At 52.1% G+C, this 26,893-nt stretch overlaps 12 protein-coding genes across 12 annotated transcripts; all 12 read right to left on the reverse strand.

Annotated features, from left to right (window-relative positions):
• Positions 1 to 575: 575 nt before the first annotated feature.
• LBRM_24_2300 (conserved hypothetical protein) lies at positions 576 to 1,286 on the reverse strand (the record flags this gene model as incomplete). Its single annotated transcript, XM_001565443.1, has 1 exon — positions 576 to 1,286. One exon carries the CDS (start codon positions 1,284 to 1,286, stop codon positions 576 to 578), a length of 711 nt encoding a protein of 236 aa, XP_001565493.1.
• A 2,959-nt stretch (positions 1,287 to 4,245) lies between these two features.
• On the reverse strand, positions 4,246 to 4,767 carry LBRM_24_2310 (hypothetical predicted multi-pass transmembrane protein; the record flags this gene model as incomplete). Its single annotated transcript, XM_001565444.1, has 1 exon — positions 4,246 to 4,767. One exon carries the CDS (start codon positions 4,765 to 4,767, stop codon positions 4,246 to 4,248), a length of 522 nt encoding a protein of 173 aa, XP_001565494.1.
• An 805-nt stretch (positions 4,768 to 5,572) lies between these two features.
• LBRM_24_2320 (conserved hypothetical protein) lies at positions 5,573 to 6,703 on the reverse strand (the record flags this gene model as incomplete). Its single annotated transcript, XM_001565445.1, has 1 exon — positions 5,573 to 6,703. The coding sequence occupies one exon, from the start codon at positions 6,701 to 6,703 to the stop codon at positions 5,573 to 5,575; it is 1,131 nt and encodes a 376-aa protein (XP_001565495.1).
• A 2,283-nt stretch (positions 6,704 to 8,986) lies between these two features.
• On the reverse strand, positions 8,987 to 10,279 carry LBRM_24_2330 (putative fatty-acid desaturase; the record flags this gene model as incomplete). Its single annotated transcript, XM_001565446.1, has 1 exon — positions 8,987 to 10,279. The coding sequence occupies one exon, from the start codon at positions 10,277 to 10,279 to the stop codon at positions 8,987 to 8,989; it is 1,293 nt and encodes a 430-aa protein (XP_001565496.1).
• A 543-nt stretch (positions 10,280 to 10,822) lies between these two features.
• On the reverse strand, positions 10,823 to 12,391 carry LBRM_24_2340 (putative notchless homolog; the record flags this gene model as incomplete). Its single annotated transcript, XM_001565447.1, has 1 exon — positions 10,823 to 12,391. The coding sequence occupies one exon, from the start codon at positions 12,389 to 12,391 to the stop codon at positions 10,823 to 10,825; it is 1,569 nt and encodes a 522-aa protein (XP_001565497.1).
• A 639-nt stretch (positions 12,392 to 13,030) lies between these two features.
• On the reverse strand, positions 13,031 to 13,867 carry LBRM_24_2350 (zinc-finger multi-pass transmembrane protein; the record flags this gene model as incomplete). The annotated part of the gene is made up of 1 exon (XM_001565448.1): positions 13,031 to 13,867. The coding sequence occupies one exon, from the start codon at positions 13,865 to 13,867 to the stop codon at positions 13,031 to 13,033; it is 837 nt and encodes a 278-aa protein (XP_001565498.1).
• A 919-nt stretch (positions 13,868 to 14,786) lies between these two features.
• Positions 14,787 to 17,228, reverse strand: LBRM_24_2360 (putative TFIIH basal transcription factor complex helicase subunit; the record flags this gene model as incomplete). Its single annotated transcript, XM_001565449.1, has 1 exon — positions 14,787 to 17,228. One exon carries the CDS (start codon positions 17,226 to 17,228, stop codon positions 14,787 to 14,789), a length of 2,442 nt encoding a protein of 813 aa, XP_001565499.1.
• A 677-nt stretch (positions 17,229 to 17,905) lies between these two features.
• Positions 17,906 to 20,137, reverse strand: LBRM_24_2370 (cullin-like protein-like protein; the record flags this gene model as incomplete). The annotated part of the gene is made up of 1 exon (XM_001565450.1): positions 17,906 to 20,137. The coding sequence occupies one exon, from the start codon at positions 20,135 to 20,137 to the stop codon at positions 17,906 to 17,908; it is 2,232 nt and encodes a 743-aa protein (XP_001565500.1).
• Positions 20,138 to 20,865: 728 nt separating this feature from the next.
• On the reverse strand, positions 20,866 to 21,576 carry LBRM_24_2380 (hypothetical protein, unknown function; the record flags this gene model as incomplete). Its single annotated transcript, XM_001565451.1, has 1 exon — positions 20,866 to 21,576. The coding sequence occupies one exon, from the start codon at positions 21,574 to 21,576 to the stop codon at positions 20,866 to 20,868; it is 711 nt and encodes a 236-aa protein (XP_001565501.1).
• A 410-nt stretch (positions 21,577 to 21,986) lies between these two features.
• LBRM_24_2390 (conserved hypothetical protein) lies at positions 21,987 to 22,478 on the reverse strand (the record flags this gene model as incomplete). Its single annotated transcript, XM_001565452.1, has 1 exon — positions 21,987 to 22,478. The coding sequence occupies one exon, from the start codon at positions 22,476 to 22,478 to the stop codon at positions 21,987 to 21,989; it is 492 nt and encodes a 163-aa protein (XP_001565502.1).
• A 674-nt stretch (positions 22,479 to 23,152) lies between these two features.
• LBRM_24_2400 (mitogen-activated protein kinase) lies at positions 23,153 to 24,205 on the reverse strand (the record flags this gene model as incomplete). Its single annotated transcript, XM_001565453.1, has 1 exon — positions 23,153 to 24,205. The coding sequence occupies one exon, from the start codon at positions 24,203 to 24,205 to the stop codon at positions 23,153 to 23,155; it is 1,053 nt and encodes a 350-aa protein (XP_001565503.1).
• An 821-nt stretch (positions 24,206 to 25,026) lies between these two features.
• On the reverse strand, positions 25,027 to 25,803 carry LBRM_24_2410 (conserved hypothetical protein; the record flags this gene model as incomplete). The annotated part of the gene is made up of 1 exon (XM_001565454.1): positions 25,027 to 25,803. The coding sequence occupies one exon, from the start codon at positions 25,801 to 25,803 to the stop codon at positions 25,027 to 25,029; it is 777 nt and encodes a 258-aa protein (XP_001565504.1).
• Between the last annotated feature and the right edge of the window lie 1,090 nt (positions 25,804 to 26,893).

Below are 26,893 nucleotides of genomic sequence, written 5' to 3' on the forward strand. Positions count from 1 at the left end.
CGACGGAAAACATCAGGCAAAAAAAAAAAGCGGGAGAAGAGCAGTGCGTCAGAGGCAAAAGAACGTAGACGTGGTGTTCCAATGCGGGAGTTGGCCGCCAGCACAACAGAGTGAGGGCGCGGAGTGAGAAAGCGCACGAGGGCTTCGCTTGTAGGGCATGGCGGTTGACACAGGCAACGCGCCGAGTCCAAGCTCCCTCCCACTTTTTCACATCCCCTCGTGTCCACTACACATAAGAAGGACGTGAGCGTCTTGCAGTCCTTAACTAGAAGACAGTGGTAACACACTTTGCGGGGCGCATTTTTTATTTACTTCAAGGTTGTGGCGCTTGCCATCACGAATTTGCAGTGTGGCGCACATAGTTGTCACGGGCAACACCGTTTAACCAACTTTTCGGTTCCCTCCCACGCAGTGCGCTGTCTATAGGACACGGATGAAGAGAGAGAGAAAAGGATCACAAGGCGATAGCAGTGGGTTTGAGGAGTTTTTTACACCCCTCCCTCACCATTTGCTCTCCATCCCTCGACCTCGCATTTTCTTCCCCGCCTCCTCGGAGAGCCGCATCTGCAGTATGCTCAGCCCGATGACACGCGGGTGTGTGTGCCTGTGCCTTGACACGCAATCGCGAGCGTTCCGTCACCCTCGAGCAATATAGTGCACCGCCTGTACGAGCAGGTCTCAGCAACATCCATGTAAATCTCATCAGTGGTGATGGTGCCGCCTTCGAGGGCGTTGTTAGCCATCACCTCTTCAAGAAGTGCCTCCACCTGCAGCTTGGTTTCGAAAGCCACCGCGCGACCGTTCTCGGCTGGTAAGAGCATTTTTGTCTTTTCTACTAACCACAGAACGGCAGAATCGTTAATGGTGAGGCAGAGCGGCTGGGGTGCGCTGCAACCGATTTCCCTCACGACAACACGCACGATGTCGCCTGCGGTACTGAGGGAGATAGGCAGGAACGGGAAGGTGCGAACATGCGAGGCGGCCTCCTTGCTATACAGCTCCGTGAACTCGTCAGTGATGAAGGCACGCATCTCGAGGAGACTCTTGCCACGTGTGCGACCTTCGCGGCCAAAATCTGTTGTTAAGATAACCAGCAGCGGAGCTATGCTAACGCTGGGGTACTCTGGGAAGTTGGTGCCCCGGCCTAGCAGCGGTAATAACACGCGGACCTTGTTAGGCTCCAGTGAAGTCAGCTCGTTGAAGATGACAACGCCGTTGTTCGGATAGCGCTGCGCGTGGCGCACCACCACGGGCACCACCGCATTGCGGAACTGAGCCACAGTCATGCCATCATAGCTAGTGCCGGAGAGTACGAGGGTGGTATCCCCAATGCTACACGCTGCGTCCCCGCACTTTTGACCAATGGCCAGCGAGATGAGCTCGGCCAGCCGCGTCTTGCCGACACCGTTGTCTCCCGCAAAGTGCAGTACCATCGGCTCGTGCACGTGAACAAGTTTGTAGCGTACCCGCTCAATGACAGATAGGGCCACGGATTGACCCCGTATGGAGTTATCCACGTACCGCTTCAGTCTCGACACAGCATACTGACGATACGCCGGCGATGTCAGTTTCAATGGAGTGCTACCTATGATGCATAGAAGCTGCTGTCTCATTGTACGATCCTTCCTTGCGCATAGCGGTGGCTCCGAGCAGAACGGAGCTGCCGCATCGGCTGCAGGGATTACATAGACGGGATCGAGCAACTGAGGGATGAGAAGTGCAACAAGTGCTGCCACAAATACCGCAAGTACGCTGACAAAGCAGTACATGACGGTGGTGCACACGAAAGAGGAGCCCTTCTTGCAAGAGCATCACACGCCCCTACGGCGTCAGCTTACAAGCAAGAGACGAGAGTGGTATCAGCTAACACCAGTAAAGCCGCTCCAAGTATGGAAGCAGCGGCTTGGTGTTGATACGGAGCACAGTCTAACCTCTATTCCACGGCGAATCCCCTGACATGCCCCCGTCAACACCTCCACCACCTCGTATGAGAGAGGGAACAGCTATCGCCACCCACGACACCGGCGCAGAGGATAGCCTTCAACACGGCGCAAAGAAAAAAGATACGTGAGGAGAGATACAGGAAAAAGACGGCAGAAAAGTGGCTCATCTACATGATGAACGAGGGGCCTGGGGGTGGGATGGGAGGCAGACGCCCCCCTGCTCTACACAATAGCGGACTTTTCTGCTTGTCTCCTTCTGGTCTGCATGCTGTGCACGCTCCACCATGAGCATACAGCGCTAGGGGCTCTCCTGCATGCTGGGAGATGCACAAAGGCATCATCGATGCTAACAAAACGATGAGAGTGAGTCTCTTCTATCACAGCTGCTCGCCACACATATATGCGCCGTTCTCGAGGGCACGTAAAGGTGCTCGTTTTTTTTTGCCTCTACTACCGCGGAGGGGGCCAATACAAGAGCGAAACAATCCGAGAGGGGCGACTATGCGCCACAGTGGCGCCCACCAATACATACATGCACAAATGTGCATACTTGCAACACCGCTGATATGCCAAGCCATGAAACGCGCTTATTCGCTTTTCCCCACATTGACCTGTTGCCCCCTGTTATTAGTGGCTGGATAAAGAACGGAGGTAATGTGAGAGAGGCACACAGAGGGAGGTAGAAGGGTATAGTCTCCTTTGCACAGGTGTTGCTAAGAGGGTGGTTCTGCTGTAACAGTCAACGAGCGATGTTACACCTCTTGGTTATTGCTTTGCACCTCAGCCATTCCACCCCAACGTACTCACAGAAACTCAGGTTTGTATTACCTTCACAGTTGACCGTTGTTATCTTGCTGAGTCTTGTGCGATGTGCCACGACGCTCACTTTACTTCCTCGTATTTTTTTTCTCACTATGCAGATGCGTTTGTTTGCTCGTGTTTTAGTTGTTGGATGTGTTTTGCAGTTAGTAGTTTGAGATTCCTTTCGTGCCTTTGGGTGTCTCTTTCGTTCGGAGTAGGTGATGAATGAAAGGAGGAAAAAGCGTAAAAAAAATCAGCAAAAACCAAAAGAACACAAAGTTGATGGTGGCAGTTGTATGCTGGCAAACTTGTATATATCGTTGCTAATTGCATGCGTGTCTGACTCTCTCTCTTGCCCTTCTCGTGCGCTTCCATATGGAGTTGGTCGTGGTCTCCCACCGGTTGGAGATGTGGTGTTTTCAACATTTGTGTGAATGGGGCTGACAACTACCGTGTTGCACAAAGGAGGAGGAGCGCAATACGTGGACGCACACACAAGCAGGACCACCGCTACCAGCGCAATCATCACCCGCAGAGGTCCAAGTGCGCAACGCTTGTGAACAGGAAGAAGCGGTAAGATACACAGAGCAGCACACATGCCAATAGATATCTCAGTTGCTAGCCATTTCTCTCGATATTTCGGGTGAAAGCATGGGGGAAAAAGAAGAAAAGAGAAAAAAGAATCGTTAGGATCACGCAGCTCATAAGTAAACTTCTCTCTACCTAGCTCGCACTCGTCCCTCGCTCCCTACTTGACACTTGACGCTGTCCACCACGAGGTGTCGTAGGCTGTAAGTAGCGCGAGGGGGGGGGGGACTGCAGGGTACGGGAAAAGAAAACAAAATAGACCAACAAAAAGGAGTCGAGGGGGTGGAACAGCATAAAGAGAAGAAATAGTGGGATGAACAGGCGAGTAAGGGAAGACGGACCCGCCCCTCGCTGCCTCTATCTAACTCCACCCGAGAGCCTTTGCGTGGGTATCTGGCAAATCAGTGCAGCACAATAATGATGAAAAGCTTAGAGAGTTGACGCTCACCATCACCCGCGCAGATACACAAAAACAAGGAAGGCAAAGGTCGGGGATGTAAAGTTAACCAAAGAAGGAACGGGGACCACATGGCAAAGAAGAGGGTGCGTGCTGACGCCGCGGTCGCTACTCATGCTGCTCTTCCTCGTCGTTTCGCTGAGGCTGGTAATCAAAAAAAATGCGGAACGACAACACGCAGCGGTGGTGATGGTGTGCTGGAGGAGGGGGAATAGGAGAGACTGAGAAGGGTACATGAGAGAAAAAAGAAACGAGAGACTGAATGAGCCAAGGACAGAGGAGAGAGGGAGGCGTGTGCACACGTTCGTCGTCCCTTTCCTGTCGACACCTCACCCATCTGCACCCAGCCACGCCAGGTGCATCCACTCACTGTCTTTCTCGCGCTCTCTGCGTTCAGTCATGAGTACACGAAGGTTCCCAAGAGGCAGGATGAGGGGGTGGGGCACTGTTGACGCTCTACACCTGGTTCTCCAGCAGCGGCTCACTATTGCCACTTATCCTCTCTCTCCCTCTCTCAATGAAGCCAAGTCGGAGAAGCGCGTCCTCCTCGAGGGTGTCCTCTCGGAGTTCGTAGATGGGCATCGTCACAAAGAAGGCCCACTTTGCTGCCATCCACATGCCGATCATTCCACAAAAGTACGACTTCGCTGTCCAGACTTGATGATGCTGAATGCCCTTCGCCATGAGCCACAGCCCCAGACTGATCCCAGTCAGGCAAAGACAGAGGAAGAACGTCTGGTATGCCGCGCGATTGAAGCTGCTGGGAGGGAAAATCTGGTACAGGCGGTGCTGCGGTGTCACGAAGAGCGCCACGCGCAGGGCGATTAAGAGAACCGCGAAGAAGAAGCCGGTGCACGCACCGTAATTGCGGTGCTCAAAGCCGAAGTTGAGTGCACCCGCGACGTAGGCCAGGCCGATGATAACGTAAACCGCCAACCAAATGCGGCGTTCGCGCTGCTTGCGCTTCAACTCGTTCATCAAGCTGGGAGAAGGAAAAGTGGAGTGTGAAAGAGAACCAATCCCTAAAAATAAAAGAAGCAATGGCCCGCACGGCTGAGGGGAGGATGGAAAACTGATGATGGGGAACCAGGATAGAACTGTGAAGTGGGCCATTGTCGCAGGACATGTGCGGAGCAAAATAGGCAGAGAGAGGAGCGCTAGAGGTTAGAGAGAGCAGCTAAAGAAGAGGAAGAGCGTCAGAGGGTGGTGGAGGAAGTGTTTACCACGTGCTTCCTCCCCGTCTCCACCTTGAAGTGCACGTGGCCTGTGACCAAGCCTCGACGGTACACCACCGCTCGTCCATCACCTCTTAGGCAACGGCCCAGACATCATAAACACAAATAGAAGGCACAAGCAAGCCGATGGTATGTCTACCGCATGTAACGTGCGAAGAAATACATCACTTGGCACTGCTGCTCTTCACATCACCTCTCATTTGTTCTTTTTCCAGTGTGTATGGACTTCCGTCCACGGAGAATCCTCGAAAGCATCACAACTGCACGCGAGCCCACACTGAGGGAGAGAGAGCGCTGCTACACACACACGTGCGCACGAGAAGAGGAAGAATAACACGAGAGGAGACTAGAAAGAGCAACGAAGCGCGGCAGCAGCTACCAACAACCACAAAAAAGGTACGATGTCACTACTGGTGCTGCAGCTCACAAATGAGCCTCAAGTCGCACAAACCATTTATTCTTCTCGCTTCACTGTGCATCAATACTGTGGTAAAGCAACGTTGAAAGGGCATGCGGTAAAAAGGGTGTCATCAAGGAGCATGCTCAGCTCAGTTGTACTTGCGAACAATGTCCTCCTCCGCAATGCTGCGGGCGGCAACAAAGAAAAAGTCGCTTAGCCGATTAACGTAGACGGTAGCTTGGCGCAAGTGATCCGTGTAGGTCTCGCCGTACAAGTCGCGGACCTTGACCATGCGTCGCTCCGCACGCCGGCAAGTGGTGCGGCACACGTGCAACTGGGCGGAGGCCACGTTTCCGCCACCAGGCAGAATGAAAACGCGCAACGGTGTGAGGCGGCTGTCAATAATGTCGATGTTTCTTGCTATTTCTTCCGTCTTGTCGAGAAAGCGGTAGCCCTCAAGAATAGTCATCATGTGCTTCGTAGCCTCGTCCTCAGGGTTCTTCGCAGTTGGCGTTGCTACAACCGTTCCGGCATTCAGCAGCTCCTGCTGGATTCCCTCTAGCATGCTCATCATCGCCTCATCGTGCTCACGCCTCTCAGCGGCGCTGCGTAACATTGCCCTGGCAAGCCCCACATGGCTGCTCAACTCGTCGATCGCGCCTAGAGCCTCGAACACAGCGTCTGCCTTCTTTCGGCGCTCGCCAGTGAATAGGGCAGATGTGCCATTGTCCCCTGTCTTGGTGTAGACCATACTGCGCTTGGGTACGTTTCCACCCGATGCCGCTTTTCCGTCCCTTGCGGCTGCGGTGGGGGCGGCGGAAGACGCCTCCGCACTGGTAGCCGCGGAGGAGGCAGACGTTGCCGCGAAAGGACCCTCTGCTTTGGTTGTCATCAAGCGCTTGGACTGGACATTCACGTGGCCAAAGGGACAGTGGCGGCACCGGTTGCCGCAGCACTTCATGTTTCGCATTAGCCCGAGGCGGGTCAAGACAGTGAAGCCCGTGCACGGATCAATGTATGTGTCCTCACCGTTCGCCATGGCCTGTGCGTGTAGGGCCTTAATCTCAAGTGTCAGCCGCCTCTCGATAGGGTTTTCTTCTGCTACAACTGGATCGATGGTAGCCATCGGGGAGGCGCATGTGCAGCCGGAAAAGAAACGGCCATGGGTGACGCGTGGTCCACGGCGTCGCACCGTAGTGTACACCAGCGCTGACAAGGCCATGACAGCGAATACAATAGCAGTAGCTCGGGGAGTGTCACACGTGACAGCACGCCACATCACGCATCTTCGCTTTTTAGGCAGCCGCGAGAGATCTTGCTCAGGTGAAGGGCGGCTGTGTTTTAGGAGAGATGCCGAGAAAAAGCAATGAGCAGCAGCAATAGGAGAAAGAACAGAACAGAACAAAGAAATGCAACCAACTGTTGCTCCACGTGAAGCGCATGAGGAAGCGTGAGTGACATCTGGTGTAAGCGTTGTGCTGCTGCACGCCAAGGCATCGCAGCACTCGATACGAAAACGAGGAGCGCATTCATCAAGGTCCATCATATTCCTCAGTGGAAGAAGACATCTCTCGAGATTGAGAGAGACACCCACACCCTTACGGAGAGGCGCCGGGGAGTCATCGAGAGAGCATCGGTGGCTACAGCCTGAAGGTACGTAGACACGCAAATACACACATATGTGCGCAGATGGATTACGTCCTGCAGCCGCTGTGCCTTGAAGCTGTGATTCGTATTCTACTTTTTTTGAAGTGTTTGCCTGAGAATGGGAGGCGGCAGTGGGTAAACGAACGAGAAGGAGGAGTGGAAACAACAACGCACCTCATCAACGCTAAGAACAAACATACCAAAGCTTCAGTCTTTGTCATTTTTTCCACCCCTTTGTGTCGTCTTATCTCTGGGTGATGGATAGGCAGACAGAGAGGGCTGTGGGGTCCTTGAGCCACAAAAAAGACACAAAAGGGGAACAAGAAAAACCTGAAAAAAAAAAAAAAAGCGTATCTGCACAGTGTGCGCACATGTCGGTGTGTGTGTGTGTGTGGGGGTGTCTACAGAGTGCAGACGTCTTCGAGAAGAAAGAAATGAGAAGCTAAAAGAAAGAACAATTGATGATCACATAAAGAACGCAGGAGAGAACAAGAAATAGTGCAGGAGTGCACGTTAATCACTCTTGTCCGCTCTCCGACCGGTCTAACAGCACCATGCCTCCTCTCACTCACACCTTTTCTTTGAGGACATGTGGAGTGAGACAGGGGCATTAATGCTATGGGGAACGTCACGGGTCTGTTTTACTGCATCTCAACATATGACCACAAGTGTGAAAAACATCAGAGCTGGGAGGCTAGCAAGACGGAAACCAAAAGAGATCCCTATGACCATACGCTGCGGGCCTGCGGGTATGTTTTCACTTCAATCTTTCCATGGTGCATCCGTGTTATGTTAATTGGTGTTGCTTTCAATCCACATCTCTTTGGTTTCCCCTCTTCGTTGCATGTCTGTTTCTTTTTTTTGTTGCATCGCTTCACTTAGCTTCACCGGCGCAATTGTTTGTTTTGCATGCGCTTCGTCTTTAAGGCAGAAAAAAGAGGTTCAGCAGCAGGGATCCCATGTAGGGCTTCGAAGCGCATTTGATTGGTTACCCCCATTCAGACATCGACCACTCGTCGGCACAAAGGTATAAAACAACAGAAAAACACGTAAAGAGAGAGGGAGTAGCCCATACAGCACAACAAGAGGAGAAAGTGAAAAATAAAAAAGAAGGACAACAAAGGCGTATTGCACGCTCCTTTTCTTTCCTATTGAGCTCGTCTTTTTTCTCTTTGCACAGTATGGCTAAGTCGTTGGACAGTCGAGCAGCGTGCGCCTGTGTCCCTCAGGAAGAATGTGTATTTCAGCGACGGCTCTCCCTCCAGTGAGTGTTTTTCTTTATTCTGTTTTCTTTTTGAAGTAATGCAGTGCACATTGCAGGCGTTGTGCGGCACACCACCGACCTATGCTACTTGAGCACCAGGGCAACATGTAGCGCGCACTAAGCCCCAGCTGCACAGAGAGGCTCATTTTCTTCAATCCCGCTGTATCTTGACTGAGTCCACAGCAGAAACAGTTTCCTAAAACGTCCACGACGACACGCACACAGAAGGAAGACGAAAATGACAACAGAACGAGGTGCTCAGGAATAGTCAGCTACACAAGTCGAAACACCCGCGCACACGCAAACGTGCACATGCATGCTAGAGTACACAAAACAATCTCAAGAGACAAGCCTGGCCATGGGTGTCGCATGGGCATCTCTGCGCGGCAAGATGTTCAGGTATAGAGACGGCGTATTTTACATGCACATTTACTCAGTGAGAAGCACTCGAATTGAACAAAGTGCACGCTTGTGAGACGCCCCATCACCCTCGCCGCGTTGTCTCCCACCTCAAGCTTGTCGTGATCTAGTCAACAGTGTCTTTGTAGAGCTGTTAACGCAGATGAAAAAAAGAAAGCCAACGCATCCATGGGTTCGTTTGACTTTTCTTCCTGTGAAACATGCTATATCCCTTCTTTCAGCGCATCAGTCTTAATCAGTCGCCACCTTGAGCTTCGCAACGCGTAGGTGCTGAAGGTAGGCCTCAGCACCGCACGAGTGACCGTAGACACCACCAGTGAACGCCGACGTTGCGTCCTTGCCAACGAACATGTCCAGGATGCGCTGACCGCCGGGGTGATTCGAGTACCAGAATATATCCTTGCTACTGTGCGTGTAGCCGGAGCCCGTCGGAATGCTGCGCATCAGGTCAATCACGTCGTTGTTGATGACAATCAGCTTGCGGCCCTTCGACACTTCATCCTGAACTTTCTCCCAGGTCCACTCCGTGGAGATGGGGATGCTAAGCTCGTCGAGGCGGGTCTGAGCCTGCTCCATCTCCTTCCTCGACTTCTTCAAGAGCATCTTGTTGAAGTTAGCATCGATGACGTCGTTCGGCGTGCGCACGAGGTTCTTGGCACCGCCAACAAATGAAGCTGCGCGGATGATCCACTTGGTGGGGTCGTAGTGGTACCACTTGATGCCGTTGCGGTAGTCCTGGGCGAACTCGTGGTGGAAGTTGTGGTAGCCCTCACCGAAGGTAAAGAGCGCGCACACAAATGAGTCGTGCGACGAGTGGCGGTCCGAGTAGTTCTGCATCGCACCAAAGAGGCTGGTGTGAGCCAGGCTGTTGATAAAGAAGGTGCAGTGGTGGACAAACACAATCTTCGCGAGAGCGGCGTAGAAGTACCCGCCGAGCCAGTCACCCCAGCCGAGGCCACAAACCATCGTGGGCAGGATGACACCAGAGAGCATCGCCATCTTAAAGAAGTGTTGGTGCTGGAACTGTATCACGTAGTTGTACTTGAAGTCCGACACGTCCACCTTGCCGAGGAGGGAGTAGTCTTGCTTCATTACCATCCACCCCATGTGCGAGAAAATGAACCCGCGCTGCGCGTTATAAGGGTCTTTCTCCGTATCCACGTAACGGTGGTGAATGCGGTGGTTTCGGGCCCACCACTTGGCCGAGCCTTCAAAAGAGCCGGCACCAGCGAAGGCGCAGAGCCACTGGAACGCAGTGCTGGCCGTGTATGAGCGGTGAGAAAACAGACGGTGGTAGCCGACAGTGACGCCGAGACAACCATTGAACATGTAGAAGAGTACGGCGGTGACAAACGTCTTCCACTGGAGCGGCACACCCATGAACGCGGCAACGAGGACGCCGGCGATGGGAAGACCCAGGACAGCCACAGCAACATAGTTGATCTCGTAGTTTCCCTCCTTGTATGTGGGCTGACGGCGCACAGGCTCCTCCGTCACGTCCTTACCCTTTTCCACAGAGGTCATGGTTAGTAGCACAGGAAAAAAAAATTGAAAGAACGCACTTCCTATTCGCACAGAACGTCAGCAGATCAACGGTGCCGTTGTTTTTTTCTCCAACCCAAACACCATGCGAGGCGGTTCAACGACGACAGAACGAATGCGTTGTGAAACGTGAGGAGACACCACCAAAGAGGAGAGGAGGGAGAAGGACGAATGCAGTGCAGTGTGAACATTGAGGGGACCGTCTGTCAGAGTGCGTGTCCTGGCTTGTGTAAGCAGTTGCTCTCGGCAGCGCTGGTATCGAGATTGGGGTGTACCGTCATTCACAGCGGTCCTTCGTTGTCACAACGTCTGCTCTCGGCTTTTGTTGTTCCACTTTTGTGCTTCTCCGCAGTTTTTTTGCCCTTCTCTTCCACTGAAGGAAGCTGGAGGCTCCATTTTGCGAGTGCAGCTGCACACTTAGAGTCTGCTTACACGAAGGAGAAAGCGAGTTAAGAAAACAGTTGCAACATACACGGGAAAGAAAATGGCGGGGGAGAGCACCGAAGGCTAAGATACGGCGTTCCGCTAGTGGATCCAGATGCGCACGCGCTTGTCCTTCGATCCTGTGGCCACCTTCTGCCCATCTGGACTCCAGTCCGTTGCGTAAATCTCGTCGCTATGGCCGGACATATCCTCGACGAGTTCCCTCTTCGCTATAGACCACAGCTTCAAAGTTGTGTCTTTGCTGCCAGACACTAGCATGCGAGAATCGAGGCTCCAGCTGACGTGATAAACGGCCGCCACGTGCCCCCGAAAGGTGGTGATGAACGTGCCGTCCGCGGCATTCCACAGCTTCACGCTCTTGTCCGCTGAACACGAGGCAAGCATCGTCCCATCCGGACTGAACTGGATGTGAAACACGATCCCCTGATGGCCCGTCATTCGAGCCACATGCGTCACCGACTGCTGTGGATTCCACAAGAACATTGTGTTGTCATCAGAGCAGCTCACCAGTCGCTCCGACCCACCAAAGCGAGACACCAAAGCGTCGTAGCGCTTCCGTGCGTGCGCGCTCATGTCCTCACGTGTGCTGAATTTGAGATCCTCGTAGCCGAAGGCCCCAGTACGGGTGACGAGGTCTGTACTAAGAGCTAGGAAATTAACCCAATGTGCATGGCCGCGGAGCACACACCACGGCGAACCGGTGGCGGCATCCCACACTATCACCGTACGATCCTGTGAGGAAGAGTAGATCCGGTCCTCGCCACCCCACTTCACGCACGTGACGCACGACTGATGACCGGATAAAGAACGCTCCAGCCCTGTTGCCATGTTCCACATCTTCAACGACGCGTCCTTGCTCGCCGAGACGAAACGGTCGCACTGTGGGTTGCGGTGCAGCGGCTCCCAGGAGACATGAGACACATAGTGGTTGTGCGCCTTGTGCTTCTTGCACTTGAAACCGCTGTATTCACCGTTGTGCGTCCAGTTGGCAAGAATGCCATCCTTGCTTCCACTCACCAAGAACTGCCCATCCGGAGACCACGAGAGCACCTGCACCCAGCTGGTGTGAGCTTTGAGCTCCTGTACGGGAGTAAGGGTGTTCATGTCCCAAATGCGAATCTCCTTGTCACCGCCACCCGTAGCCAACACTTGGCTGTCTGGAGAAAAGGACACCACCAGCACAGCCTCGCTATGACCGTCCAACGTACCGGCGCAGCGCGTCACGGGGCGAACGCGGAACACTGCCTGAGGCTTGTACATAATCTCCACCACTGTTTCCTCTGGCGCAGCGAATTCGAGCTTCTCAATATCCTGCTGGCGCACGCGCCGCCCCTCCTTCAGCATTCGTCCTACATACTCGTCTTTCTGCTTCCTGAAAAGAATGTCCTGCACGCTACTGTTGATTTGCTCGCCGCCAATGAAAAAGGCGTACGGGGTCTTTTTCAACTCCTCGTCCTGCAGTAGTGACGAGAGAAGCTCATCGAGTTGCTTCGGTGTCGCAGACGCGGGAAGCAGAATTTGAGTGCCGCTTGGTTCCCCGTGCTCATCCAAAAGTCGTACCATGATTTTCGGCGCCTCGTCGCCGTCTTCGTTGCTGTTCAGTTCCGCCTCTCGAACGACATCGCGCCTCTGCTTCTTCCGCACTGGCATGGCTGTGTGCCTTCCACAACGGCACTGCTGAGGCAAGTACAGAAGCTAATAACAGACCGCCACAAGACTTACACGACTGGCGGCAGTTTGGCGATACTGTTTTAAAGGGGAGGGAGGATATGAGTATAGGCATATGTGCAGGGGAGGGGCACAACATAAAAATGGAGTGCGAGATACAACAAGACGAGGTGAGGAAAAGGGTAAATGAATAGATACACACATGCAAGACTAAAACGAGGGCTGCACTACAAACATCATGCGATTCACTCTATATGGCAGGAGCAATGGTGCGGCGAAGAAGTTGTCGCCAACACGCAGGAGCTGAGTGAAAGTGAGATTGACACAGAGGGTGCGCAAATTCACGAAAGACAGAAAACTCGTTGTGTGAGTTTCTTTTTTCATTTGCTCTTGTTGCTCCCCGCAACAGCCACAGTGTGATGAAGCGCACAGAGTTCCCTGTATCTCATTCTCTGTATCTCCATTCCCCCTTTCCCTCGCTCGCTTAGTGCACTCACAAACATGGGATTAAGGATCAGCTGAACGCAATGTAATGCTGCGTACACACCAGAAAAAAATCACTTGACTTCTCGTGCGCACCATCTTTGCACACATAGGTGATAGCAGGGGTGGGGGGGAGCGTCAGGAGAAGCAGAGCCGAAGTATGCAGCGCACAACCGGTTCTTTCTCATGCCGCCTGCGGCGCAGGAACTCTCTTGTCGTCCAGCCACGCCGCAACACGAGCACCTGAAATCCAAGAAGACCGGCCAAGAACACGTCAAAGACCATCACCAAGATTGCACCAACGTTTGTCACGGCGTCACCGTGCGCGAATACCCACAGGGCGTACTTGTACAAGAGATAGCTGAGATTTGCCACGCCGGCTACAAGACAGCACAGGAACAAACGCCTGTTACGTTCGCCAACGCAGTTGCCGATAAAGTAGCAGTGGTGGTCCATCTGATGGACGTGCGTGCCACAACGCCGGCAGTAAGAAATGACGTCCTGCCCTTCCGCGGCGGCACTGCCAGGGGTGGCCTGGGGTACACTAAACACACACGACGCGTAAAAGAACGCAAAAAGCCCAACGAGAACGAGATACGTAACATCTGAAGAGCAGCATTGGACCAGCAGTGACAGCTGCATACCCCGTAGATATGGCAAGTGATCGATCAGGTCCCACACAAAAAAAAGTGGGTTGCAGGCACGAACATCAGCGTTTCCGTCCGTCTGGGTTCGAACCACGAACATTACAACGTAGTACTGCCACGCGAAGGAGAGAGTGACAAGGGCGACATATGCTCTTCCAAGAATGCGCGACCGAGTGTGCACCGACTGAGGTGTGTGCCGAGCCCTGCACATGGCCTCGCTCACAAAACATTTGCCAAAAACAAAGTTGACGAGCATCAAGATAGCCGGTAGGAGCAGTGCTATATACACCGCTCCCCATGATGTAAGTGCCTCCTCCCATGTCGTCATTGCAGGGTGCTCTTCTAGTGTCACTGAGAGTCCTCAAGTCTGATTGCCAAGGCGAGACAGCGACCCCCGCTGGTTCGCCACCAGTGTCCCTTCTCTTTTTTCCTTCCCCCTTGCATGTCATACACAGAGGAGCGAGCCATGCAAAATGAAGTCGAAGAGAAAAGCGGAAGAAAAGAGAAAAGGGGAGGACAATATGGCGAAGATCAGACTTAACAAGTTGATGATCACTGAGACGCAAGGGCGCAACAGTGACCGCCGAGAAACACATTTCAGAGCGATGTGAGTGCATGCCGATTGCATCTTCAGCTCTAGCGACCTGTGGCTTGGTTTGCTCACTGTAACGCGCAACACCCATGATACACATCATTCCTCCGTCTTCTACGGCTTCTATTTTGTTCTTCACTATTTTCATCCAGTGACTGTTCACTCTCTGCTTTGTGCAAAGGCGATCTTGCCCCATCACTTTTTTCTGCAGAACTAGCCAGCGTTCAATTTTGCGAAGCCGTCGCAGTATGTTAATGGTTGTGGAGGGAAGTAGCGCAAGTACCGCGGTAGCGTAGCGGTCGGCTCACCGGAGGGGAGAAGACACACAAGTGAGGCTGAATAGCATGACGTGACTTAAGACTTCCTCCCTCGTCCTCGCTTTTTCCGCTGCAAACTGAAGACAACGTGCGGGACCCATGGGTGTCAGCACGTGCCACAGTGCGCAGCAGCAAAATTAGCGCTCTGAGGAATAAGTTTTGCTGTCCGGAGAAATGGAGGGAGGCCCTCTACAAAAGAAGAACATGAACAGCCGGCCGAGGGAGATGTGCAAACACCGCTGCTCAGAGAGGAAGAGTGGAAGATGCGACGTCGACCCATCACAGCGAAACTACAACAAAAACCAGCGCAAACATAAGACGAAGAATATGAGATGACCTCACTCCCTCTCGCCATCTCGCTTGCGCTTCCGACTACCGCTTCCTGGCTCGCGCACTGCGGCGATAACACCCTCCTCTTCCTCCTCCGCCTTTGGCGTTGTCACGATACCCACATTCTCAGCAGCTAGTGATTCAGGGACAGATGCGTACTTGGGAGCTGATGAGCTCAGCTTACCCATCTTTCGGAGAGTCTCTTTCGAGAGCAAGGTGGTGCCGAGATCCTTCTCGTGTTCCCATGGCTGCGCCATTTCCTTGAAGAACCCTCGAGCAACCGCGACGGCCGCGTCGACGCTAAGGTTGGTGTTGTTCTTGAGGCACTGAACAATCCAGCGTGGAATCTTATTGCACTTGTCGTTGAGCGCGAACCGCTTATCGACCAGAAGCATCATCCCGTAGTCTGTCTTGTTGCGTAGCACCCGCCCGATACACTGCGACGCCTGGCGCATCGCGTCGAAGTTGCGAAACTCGCTTTCTGATATGCCAAGGCACACCTCCATCCAGTGCATCCGCTGTCGCAAAGGCTCATCGTTCGGAGGCAGAAAGGGCACGCCGAACATAATCACCGCGCGTCCGTAGTGGCGGTCGAAATCAATTCCTTCTGCGATCTTGCCACGCGCAATCGACATGAATATGGCACCGCGGCCAATGTCGCACGCTCGGCGGTAGTTGGCGAGTGCCACCGACGTCTCCTCCACACCCTGGGTCTCGACAAAGATGAGCTTGTGCTTCGCCAGCTTCTGCAGAAACCCGGAGCTGTGCCAAGCGAGCAGTACCTCGCCCATGTACTGGTACCCCGTAAAGAAGCACACCATTCCGTCAGGAACAGTCTTTGCCAGCTCGAACAGCAGACTCTCGTACGCGGATGTGACGAGTGCCTGCGCGGCTGGGTTTGTGCGCACCTTGAAACTGCTTGTGACCTCTTCAGCTGTGATGCTCACGCTCTCCGAGCTGCGAGTCACAATCACCGGCGCGATGCACTTGCGTGACAGCGTCATCTGAAATGACTTGGAGACGGCGGGGGCGAAGCCCAATATTTTTGGATAAATGTCCATAGGAGAGAGTGTGCCGGAGGTGAGGATAACGCTGCGGTACCGGCCAAAGGTGTCCCGCAGTGCCAGAGAGGCGTCCACGCAGACGGTACGGATCACGGGATCTGGTATCTGCGGCCGCGTCGGGTCAAACGCCTCGCACACCACCACGAACCCCGGTTTTTCGTACCGATCATCCGTGTAGTACATTGAGAGCAGCGTGTACATCTGTGCGATAAGCGCTACGGGGCGGTACTTGCCAGTATTTGTGACTTGCAGCGTTGTTAGCAGCACCTTCAGCCGCTCTGACAAGTAGCGGAAGTGGCTGATCTCCAGCGCGCACTCCTCCTTCAGCTTTGTGAGAAACGTCAGTGGGTCAGCCACGTATGTACGAGTAATACGCGCCACAATGCGATGCGTAAAGTCGACGAGACGCTGCATGAAGACAAGGAAGTGGTTGGCCTGGCGCAGTGACGCGGGAATGGCGCCCTCAGCTACGTTGGCTGGAATCGCAGGCACCACGACCACTGCCCGCTCCTCCGGAATGCGCGCCATCTCAGCCATAGCCAGCCCGTTCACGAGCCGATCGTACTCATCCTGAAGTTGCTGCCGGTTCGTCGCCTTCAAGTGATCGAGCTCCTTGTTCAAGTCCTTCATGTTCTGCTTTGCGTCGAGGGAGTCTTTCTTCGTGAGGATGAGCGACATTGCCTCGATGCACACATCGTCCACGTTGTGGCCTTCATCCATCACAACAATCGTGTTCTCATTAAGGAACGCCTTTGTCACCTCTGACACAACGGGGTCAACCATGTACAGATACGAGTGCACGATAATGTCGACAATGGGGAGGGCCTTGCGCACCAGGTAGTAGGGGCATACGTGGTGCTGTTCACCAAAGTCTTTCAAGTCATCTAAAGAGTACACCCCTGGGGGAAGCTCCAGTGGTCCTTGGATCAGCGTGTCATAGTACCCGCATCGCCCTTCCTGCTGCCACGGGGCCGTGATGGAGCGACAGCCGGCGTCCACTTTGTCTGGGTGTATAAGCGAGGTGACACTAGGCTCAATACACAGGTTCTTCTTTGCAGTCAGACAGAGGCCGCGCAGCGGTCGAAGCTGCTCGCCCTCCGCCTCCCAGTGCTTGAGCAGCTTTCGCATTTCTCCCATTGTTTTCACCATCTCCTCCACCGTCCGGGTGCAGTACACCACTTTCCGCTTCTCGTGGGCGTGGTGGTGCAGGTACGCAACCAAGATAGACAGCAGCGAGATTGTTTTGCCCGTCCCCGACGGCATCTCCAGCACCATGTGACCTCCCTTGTCAAGGCCGCGTTTCAGTTCCGTTATGTAGTCCAGCTGCTCTGGATAGATATACTCGTACGGGAACACCACAAGCACATCCTCAACGTAGAGCTTCATTGCTGCTTTCCACACAAGTTCAGATATACGTCGAAGTGGTTCACATCACGTAGCTGTCACCTTGATGCGGTGGCCCTGTCCCTTAACGTCGCTGTGAAAGTCGATAGGCGATGCATTCACAGTGTAAGGGATAGAGGAGTTCAATGAAATAGTCTGTGGGTAACGCGAAAAGAAGTAGGTAAAGGGACGGGGTCCGATACAATGAAGAAGAACAACAAAAGTAGACACGAGGATGCACATGGAGAGCTATTGAGAAAGAGAGCCGTGTAGCTCATATAAGCTCTCTTTCGAGGGCAATCACTGCTCCACAGTTGTGTGTAGTTGTGTGTATTTGTAGGAAACTGGAAGGCGAGACAAGGAGCCAGCAGCTCATGGCTAGTTGCTGATGCTCGATACGACCTCAACCTGCAGCCGGAAGCGGTGGAAACTTCAATCTCACTGTGCTAGAAACGGCATCGCATTGTCTCGACAGTAGCGACAGTCGCCAGCAACACACAAACTATTGGTTTCCACAATCCTTTGCCCCTTGCTTATTGGCTACAGCGAACACCGTCTTGCTGTGCGAGTCACCTACAGCAGTGTCAGAAGTTGTACGATCAGCACCCATTGAAAGGGGAAATAATAGAGAGAGATACAACAACCTTAGTGCTCCGTGCTCTCCGCCTGCAAGCATCCGCTCAAGCAATATAATGGTAAACACCTTTATTGCGGGAATCGCGGCTGATATATTCTCGTCGGATCAGCTCCTCTATGCGCTGTTTGATCAGCTTGATATCCGGCGAAAATCGTGAGCTGAGGTGCTGTTGACACTCGAGAATTAGCTCCGCGTGCTCAAGAGAGCGACGCCCTTTCATAATACGCACCAGCGCCCCGTCGATAGCCGGCTTTCGGTCTTCTTCGACTTGCTTTGATATGCGGTCGCTTCCGACAACGCTCACACGCGCAAGCGACGGAGGAAGCCGCATTCGCCGTGCTCTGCAGACGAACTCGTCGTTGACCGTAAGTTCGTCATCCAATTGCAGCAGCGCCTTCCCAGATTTCCGGGTGAGGACGCGACTGCGAATGAGAGGCGACAGGTACCGCTGAAGTGAGGCGAACGTAACATGGCAGCGGTCCCCAATCTGCTGGGGTGTGCATACTGGCGATGAGTTAAAGCACAGAAGAATCAACGTTTGGATGCCACACGCATAAAAAAGCTGAGTACCTTTCTTGAAATAGCCCTGCAGCTCACCACTGCTGCACTCGTGCGACCACGTCAGCACGCGACCTGACTTCCCGGCAAGATACTCGTCGCGGAGCGGCTCCAAGACGCGCTGCAAAAATGACGGAACAACGATGTCGGGCTCGTCAGAAAGTCGAGATGGCCAGATTCCTTTCTTAGCAACAAGGAGGTTAACCTCGAATGGTGAGATTATGTTCTTGCTCGCCAGCACTTCCATTGCACGAAAACTATTTGACGCCTCCCAGTCGTGCAGCATGCTCTCCAAGCACGCGGTGCACGCCGGGCCGCACCGCTGCCGGAAGCGCTGGATGAGCGCGCGCTCATTCGCCTCGTTGAACTTCTTAACAGGAAAGAGAATACGATCGGCCATGTGCTCGCGCGACGTCGCGATGAAGCGATCGCGCTCCGTCACATACGCTAAAGTGGCTACAATGCGATCCACCTCTGCGCTGGCTGGTCCCGCCTCTTGTTGGAACAGGTGATTCACGTAGTGCGAGAGCCATTCGCAGAAGGGCACAACGTGGCTTTCACCGCCACTGCTGCTCGTGACGGACACACCGTGGTTGTAGCATGCTTCCAGTCCCTCCCGAACAGCCTTAGAAAGAGTGAAGTCAAGCTGGAAACAGCGCGACAGCAGTTGCGGGTAGACCTCCTGCAAGTGCATCATCCCTGTGGTGTAGGCCACCACGTCTACGGAAGCCTCCTCGTCTTTGAACCTCTCACACAGTTCCAGACCCTCGTCCTCAATTTGCTTCTTGATCAGGCCTGCCAGAAGTGCGACGCCAGACTCGCGCCTGGAGAAGAAGCTATTGCACATTTGCAGCTGGGCCTCATCCCGGTTTCGCAACATCGCTAGAACACCCGTAGGGGAGTCCACCAGTTTGTTCCGCGTGACAGGGGAGTCGACAAGGGTGGCCTCGACACACGTCATAATGCGCTCTTCATCCTGCATCGAAAAGTAGCGACGACATATACTCCGCTCATTTGTGAGAGCTTCGTGAACGGAGCGGAGAAAGACGGCCGCGTCGGCTGCAGCGTCCCACTCCTGCAAAAACCGCTCGTAGTCTCTCTTCGTCTTGTCCAAGTACGGCTCTAGAAACGCTGTGATGTAGATCGACTGAGTGTCCTCGATGTTCATGGAGGAAAAGAGCCCGATTGCTGTCGCAATCTGCTTGGCGTCGGTACTCACGACTCGATCCGCCCTCTCTTTCAGAAGCAGCTTCTGCGTAATTGAGCTCACTACATCGGCATTTTTCTTGAAGACTTGCTCCAGAAAGATGCTCAGACCCACTTGCTGCAGCGAAGGCTTTGAATGGTACACAATATAGTACCGGGACAGGTACCCGAACGTCCGCATGTTCCATTTCATCAGGATCTTGTAGTGATCCCACACATCCAAAATCTTCTGAAAAAGCCCCTTCTCGGAGTCGCCAGAAAGGTCTCGGTATCGCCACAGGTAGGTAGTCAACATTTCATTATACTCCATGTACAATAGCTCGCCAGCATCGTAGCCAGGGTACTCGGCAGCCCTCGACGTGTTCCGCGTCGCTGCAGTGTAGACGGTGTTGTAGTGGTTCATCCGTCTCTCGAAGGTATTGTATCCTTTGAAGTCGCTATTCGCCAGGTCGGCGAGGGCCTCGAAGTCGGCCTTCATCTTGCGCAACGCCTGCCGATCTTCTTCCAGCATGGTTGCTACCCCACAAATAAAAGAAAGCAGTATATTGTTCTGGTGAAATATTTCTCGGCAAAGAGGGGAGAAGGAAGAACGTCCTTCTCGCGCTTGCCCAAACAGGTCGCTGCAACGGAGATGACAAAGTCTACAACGGTGCTCACGAGCGCTCGGCAGCCCGTTCCCCTTTCTGCTCTCACCGTCCGGGCCGTCACGTAAATAATGTCCCCGGAAGAGATGAAGCACCCCCTCCTCAGAGCGCTCGACCCGTTTCGCAGCAAAGCATAGCGGGGCGCCTGTACTGCAAATCCGTCACACTCTCTCTTGCCTCGGACCCTCCACAAGTGGCAAGAATTGGGGGATAATGTAAATATGAAGACAAGTGCAACGTTGTATCGTAAAGAAGTGCACGCGCCTCACGGTTAGAACTAAGCTTCACGATTTTCATGTGTGAAAGTGGGCGGACAATGTAACAGAAAAGGACGTTAGAGTTCCGAGAATGAAGCACCCGACAAAGAGAACAAAAAATGGTGAACGCGCACGCAGAGCGGGTGCTGTGGCAGCTGGCCTGCCTGAATCAGCTTGCTAGTCGGAGTAAACTAATCCACGTGGACCACCTACACGTAGAACTCCACAGATGCTTGTGTCTTTTAGCTGTGTCATCGATGGCTTTTCGTTTTCCTTTCACACTGTAACCGGGAAAAAAGGTACACCAGTGCGCCAGTACAACCTTTGTTATGCATAATTTACATGGCTGTTGCGAGGTTAGTGTCTCCATGCTTGATGCTGATGCACTCAAAGGTTGCCTTGCTGGCCGCGGAAGAGCGACCAAACGCGGCAACCAGCTCCTCAATAGTACTCAGCTTTTGCTCAAGCGTGTCCAGGCGGCTCGCAACAAGAAGGCATTGAAGCGAAGCATCAACGTCATGGCGCATCAAAGGGAGCATATCGCGCGAAAAGCTATCGAGAGAGAAGAACTTATCGTTGATGACGCGAAGCGAAGCATTTAGCGAAACAAAGCTCGGCACCACCGCCAAGGCCGATCTTGCGGCTGCTGAGCAGAGAGATTCATTGTGAGTCGGGGCTACCAACTCATCCACACTTTGAGGGAACTCGGAGAGCAGCTTGTCGATCGACTTCTCCAAAGATGCAAGTTGAGATGACAAATCTCCAGAGCTGTTGGAAGTCGTGCAAGTGTTGTATGCTTTCATACTCTGCCGGACCTCACTCAGTTGAGCTAATCGGAGAACCGAGCCTTCAGCTCGGCGAAGAGCATCCCAGAGCCCCACCTCGACCAAGTGTGAAGCAGCAACGTAGTGTGAGCCGCGAGCATGTTGAAAGTAATTCATGGCATTCTCGTAGCAAGCACTTGCTGAGGGTGAGGAGCCACTACCTTGCAGCAGCACATTCGATCGCACAAACTCTGTGCATTCTACCATGGACTCGTACTGCTCCATCGGCACACTCAACCTTGCCAAAGAAAGCAGCGAGGAGACGGTGTTTTGCCACACAGAAATACAAAAGGCTGAGCAGTACGCGAAACAAAAAGGACCAAGAATGGAATGCAAAACGAACAAGAGAGACATCTTTCTGTTGGTAAAGGGAGAAGAGACTAGAGCCTACCTTCTCATTACCTTCCACTGGCTCACATTGGTTAATGCACCCGTGTGATCACCTTTTCTGTAATGCCAGACGGAGTGCGTGCAGTTGAGAAAACGTCAGCAAATAACCTACGCTTTCCACTAGCAACACAAATCATTCTTGCCGTTTTTTTTTTGTTTTGTTTGAAACATCACGCACCCCCTTTTTTTCCGTTCGGGCTGGCTGACAAGTGTACATCACAAGCGTGAGATGCAACGAATTGAAGCTACGGTGAGCATACCTCCACATCAGAGAGCAGCATGGCAATTTCCTTTTCCATGTCAGTGGTTCGCTCGCAAAGAGATTCGAATTCTCTTTTCTTACTCTTAATTCGGCTATCAAAATCGGCGCTGCAGGCCTCTAGCTGATCCTGCAGTTTCCTTTTTGCCTCTTGAAGCGCGTTCAGAGCAGCATCCTGCATCACAATGTCCTGTACAGCAATGCGCTCTCTCACCTTGTAGACTCGAGTGCTGTCCGTTAGGACATCGGCTTTTTCACTCTTCTTACCTTCTAAAAGCGCCGTCCTTTCCTCCAGTTCTGCACTGAAAAGAAGTTGCTGCTGCTTTTGCTCAGCAAGTGCCTTCATCCTATCCAAGTACACTTTCTTCAGAGCATTGAGCCTCTCTTCCAAGATGACGATCTCATCTGCTAGTCGCTGGTCTTCGTAGTAGAGCTCGTTCGAGGCTGCTGTTGAGACTTTTTTCACCTTGGGGGGCATAATTTACTGTATAAAGAGGCAATGAGTGTGCAACAACTCAAAGGACCAATCCTCCTTCTTTCACTGGTGTGACAACCTAAAAAAGAAACCGCCTAAAATATAAAAAAGAGGACCGTGCTTTCTACGCGGCCGCGACGTTTCAAGACGGTAACGGCCGAATGATACCCAGACGTCTTATTCCTCGTGAAAACACAAGTGAGACGACCGCCACACGAATATAGCGTGGAAAAGAGTGGTACTAGTACTCGTCAAAAACTCAACGCACCTAGAAACCAAGTGCTAGTAACAACAAAAAACATCAGCACAGTCACCAACAGAAATTAAAAGAAGCCAGAGAGGTTGGTAGGCACAACATCGAGTGCCAGTACGAAAGTAAACCACATAGCGCACTTTTTTCTCGCCGAATGAACGAGAACGCAGAGTCATGTCACAACCAACAAAAGCCTACTCTAAGCAGAGAGGCCAGAGTCACTCCTCACTATTGGTGGCAACCGGACATAAAGGTAGTTGTTTTCCCTCCATTAAGCAGGAAACATTAAGGGTCTCCTTTTTGTTGTTGTTGATATCTCTTGAAAACTTCCCGTTTCAACTGATGCAGAGGAACATATTAAAAAAGGCAACTCCGTTTACACATCCACGAGAGCACCAATATGTCCTATTTACAGTTCATTGCTTCACTTCTTTGGGGACATCCACCTGCCCACTTCAAGAGGATTCACATTATTCGCCTTTTGAATAAGTGAGTGGCTCAGCATTTCTGTTGCGCTCGGGCGTGTAGCCTCTGGGCGTAGACAAAGCTCAATAAACTCTTTGAACTCTTCGCTAAATTTTGTTTTTCGCTCATCCCAGTTAATCTTCGCTGTACCCGAAGCTATCGTCTGGCACAGCTCAAACAATTTCGGCTTCATCGAAGCAAAGGGGTATTCTCGAAATGCACACTCCGCAATTGTCAGCCCAGCGCTCCAGATGTCACTGTTGAACGAGTACGGCTTCGACTGTATTCTCTCCGGGCTCATGTACGGCATCGACCCTTGTGCAGAGAGGGTTTGAATATCATCACCAGAAAGTGTTTTTGCGACACCAAAATCCGAAATTTTGATTTCCCCCTTCGTATTTGCCAGGACGTTAGCAGGTTTGATATCGCGGTGAATCATATTCAGCTGATGGAGAAACTCTAGGCCTCTGAAGAGCTCGCGTGCAATATATGCGAGCATATCTTCAGTAAAGCCCTCTGGATGTCGTTCGATAAGACTATTCATGGTGCCGCAGTCCATATACTCAAGGACAATGTAAAGTCGACCGTCGCGGAAAAACGCCTCATAAGAAGAAACAATGTTGTGGTGCTTCACCGCAGCCACCTGCCTCAGCTCTGCTTCCAAAGCGGAACGCATGTCATCAGAGTCTCCATCAAAAGTGATATATTTCATTGCGTACTTCTTACCGGTAATTTTGTGCTGTGCTACGCGTACCTTGCCTTGAGATCCCTTTCCAAGCTCTGAGCCAATACGTAAATCCTCAAAATTGATCTTGTTCATGACAGCGTCCGATTTTGGTTGGCTGCCAGCTGACTGTGAACAAGGACCTTTAGCTATACCCGTCTGCTTCACACGCATCTCCACACCACCCTCTCCTTTCACAACTAGGGTCATGGTATCTGTGATAGACACTGCTTTGTCTCGAGGTGCAACATGAAGTTGCTCTAGAGCCTGCGGTCGCTTGGGGGGCATTAAGCCACTGAAAACAGCACAGACAGCGCAAGCCGAATGTAGCTGAAAAAACGTGCTCAAAAAGGGTGAAAGAAACAGAGCCATTCAAGCCTATATTAGTGTTGATAATTAAAGAGAAAAAGTAAGAGAAGTTTTTTTCATCGTGTCATAATGACCGTAGATCACGTAAAGGAAGAGTGAACCAGCAAAAAAAAAAAAGGAGGATTAGATTAAGCCACAACACACACATAAAATAGCAAAGCCTATGCAGTAGCGCATCTTTGATACTGCATTACACTTCCCCCTTTAGTCAATGCATATCGATTTCAACGCTCACGAGACGGTGCAGCACTATCCAGCCAAGTACGTGTAAGTACAGCGGACAGCAGCGTAGAGTGCGCCGAGAAAGCAGGATTTCATATATAACCTAGGATACCTTTGCTTTCACCCTCCACAGTGACAAAGTTGCTTCTAAAGAAGACAGCACTGCTAAACACATTTATACTTCTTATTTTTTTTTTTTTTTATGCATGGTCACATTCTCTACTTCAGCAAGTAGTACAAACAGCGAAAAGTGGGAGAAACTACATTACATCTCACGCTAACAGCGAAAAAAGGGTATGGCGAAGCAACAAACATGTTTCAGAAAAAAAAAAAACTAGTTTTTCACTGAGCAAAAAAAGGAAGCAGAAATGTGCGATCTTGTCTATTTGAACTTGCACAGTGCACGATGTTGCTGACAGATAGCGCGAACAGCATAAAAGAAAGCCCCATTTCGGCATCCCAGAGCAAGGGGGTATACAAAAAAATAAATTTATCAATAAACATACATACATATCACATCATTCTTTTGCCCTTCGTTGCTCTCGTTCGGATCGTGCTTTAGCACGCCGCTCTTCATCTCGCCTCTTGCGCTCGAGACGTTTCTCAACTTCGGCTTGCTCTTTTTCGGCCTGGGCCGCCTCTCTTTCCTGTGCAGTGCGCTGTGCCTCCAACAGCCTTTCTTCTTCTAGTTTCTGTTGGTATTGTAACTCCTTGAGTCGCTCAGCAGCAGCCTCTTGTTCGATACGCTCGTTTTCGCGAGCCAACTGAAGGCTATTACTCCAGTGCCACTGCGTCACCAGCAGGCACATAAGATCATCTTCTGCTTCAGAAAGTTTACAACGCAGAAGGTTTTCCTCATTCTCAATAAAACTACGCCCATTACGAAACAAAAATTGCTGATAGTCGTAATAGTCAACGAAGAGGAAGTGCCGGGGCTGCAGTATTGTACCCCTTTGTTCAGCTTCAAATGCCATAATCTTCTCGACAGCAGCGGCACTTTTTTGCTTGGACCACTTTTGACTCTCGGAAAGCTGCGCTGCTTTCTTCTGCGATCGCAGTTCATGACGTTTGAGAAACAATTTTTGAGCATCTTTTCGCGTCTCAAAGGCATCCCACGTTTCCGTTGTCCACTTCGTACGCACTTCATTTTTCGAATAGCCCTTTCTTGATGCATAGTTGGTCCATTCTTCCACCAAAAGGGCATAATAATCCTCTGCAGCTTCTCTACGTGCAATATCGGCACGCGTCACAGACGGCAGTCCGAGAGTCCGCTCATCAGCATTACCGGTCTCCATTTCTACAGCCAGAACCAAAAGAGGATCTCAAAACAGTAGTTGAGTGTTGAGTGTAGCAGATGAAAAGCATAGAGGGTGGAGTTCATTGCGTCAGTTGATTACAATAGCGATGCAAGCCAGTAGGCGAGTTCACAGAACAAGAGAAAAAGTCTGCTGCATTTGAAGCTCGGTGCGCTGGCTTGCGAATGAGTAAGCATTGGATGTCGGTGACTGTCCGATTTTCCTTACAAACCGTTTTGGTATTCTACTCCGCAAGGAAAGTAAAGATGGATGATGAAAGCTGGTTGCATGCACTTATATAAGAGGGGTAAAAGACAAAACGTTAAGCTGGGAACTCCCGGTGTAACATCCAGTACGCCACTTTCGTCACAGGAACGCAGAACCAGCACAATAAAGAAACTTGCCTTCGCTGCGCCAGTCGCATGCAGCTCCTGGCCCTTTTCTTCAGGCCTCTCGCCACCACTGCCAATCCCAGGGCGCAGACAGTGATCCATTTCAAAGACACAAGGGGGGACACCATGGTGGCTCCAGCAGGTCAGCACAGCAGCGCCATTCATTCCAACGCAATGAAAAGACACGGCGCACCACAGGATAAGCAGTCTGGAGGACAACTGAAGCGATCAGGGCTGATAACGCACTCTCGCGTTGGGTGGGGGGGGGGGGGGCACGCCGACAAGAAGTCTGCCACTTCTTTTCTCTGGAAAACATCGCCAAGTTCGCTTGACAGTGCACAGGCCGACAGAAGTGGCTGGACGACAGCGCTACAGGTAGCTGAATTCTTTCCGCGACACTCAATGGCCTGGCAGTTACATCCCTCTCCTCTTCGCTATGCTATCAGTGAATCGCCGTTGCTTTGTGTGGCACTGAGGTTCCTCACCTGAGCGAACGAATCTTGACAGAGCTCGGGAATGCACTCCCTTGCTCCACCTCCACACTGCGACTCCTACAACAGTGAATTGGGAGGCGATTGCACACTGACCCTGTGTTGACTGTTTCACAGTGCTCCTCCCTCTGCTGGTGTACGCTGTGCAACCAATTTTTCTGCGCTTCTTTTTGTTCAACCCCAGGGTAACCACCGAGCAGAGAGCCT

Source organism: Leishmania braziliensis, chromosome 24 (genome assembly GCF_000002845.2).
Source record: "Leishmania braziliensis MHOM/BR/75/M2904 complete genome, chromosome 24".
Taxonomy (NCBI): domain Eukaryota; phylum Euglenozoa; class Kinetoplastea; order Trypanosomatida; family Trypanosomatidae; genus Leishmania; species Leishmania braziliensis.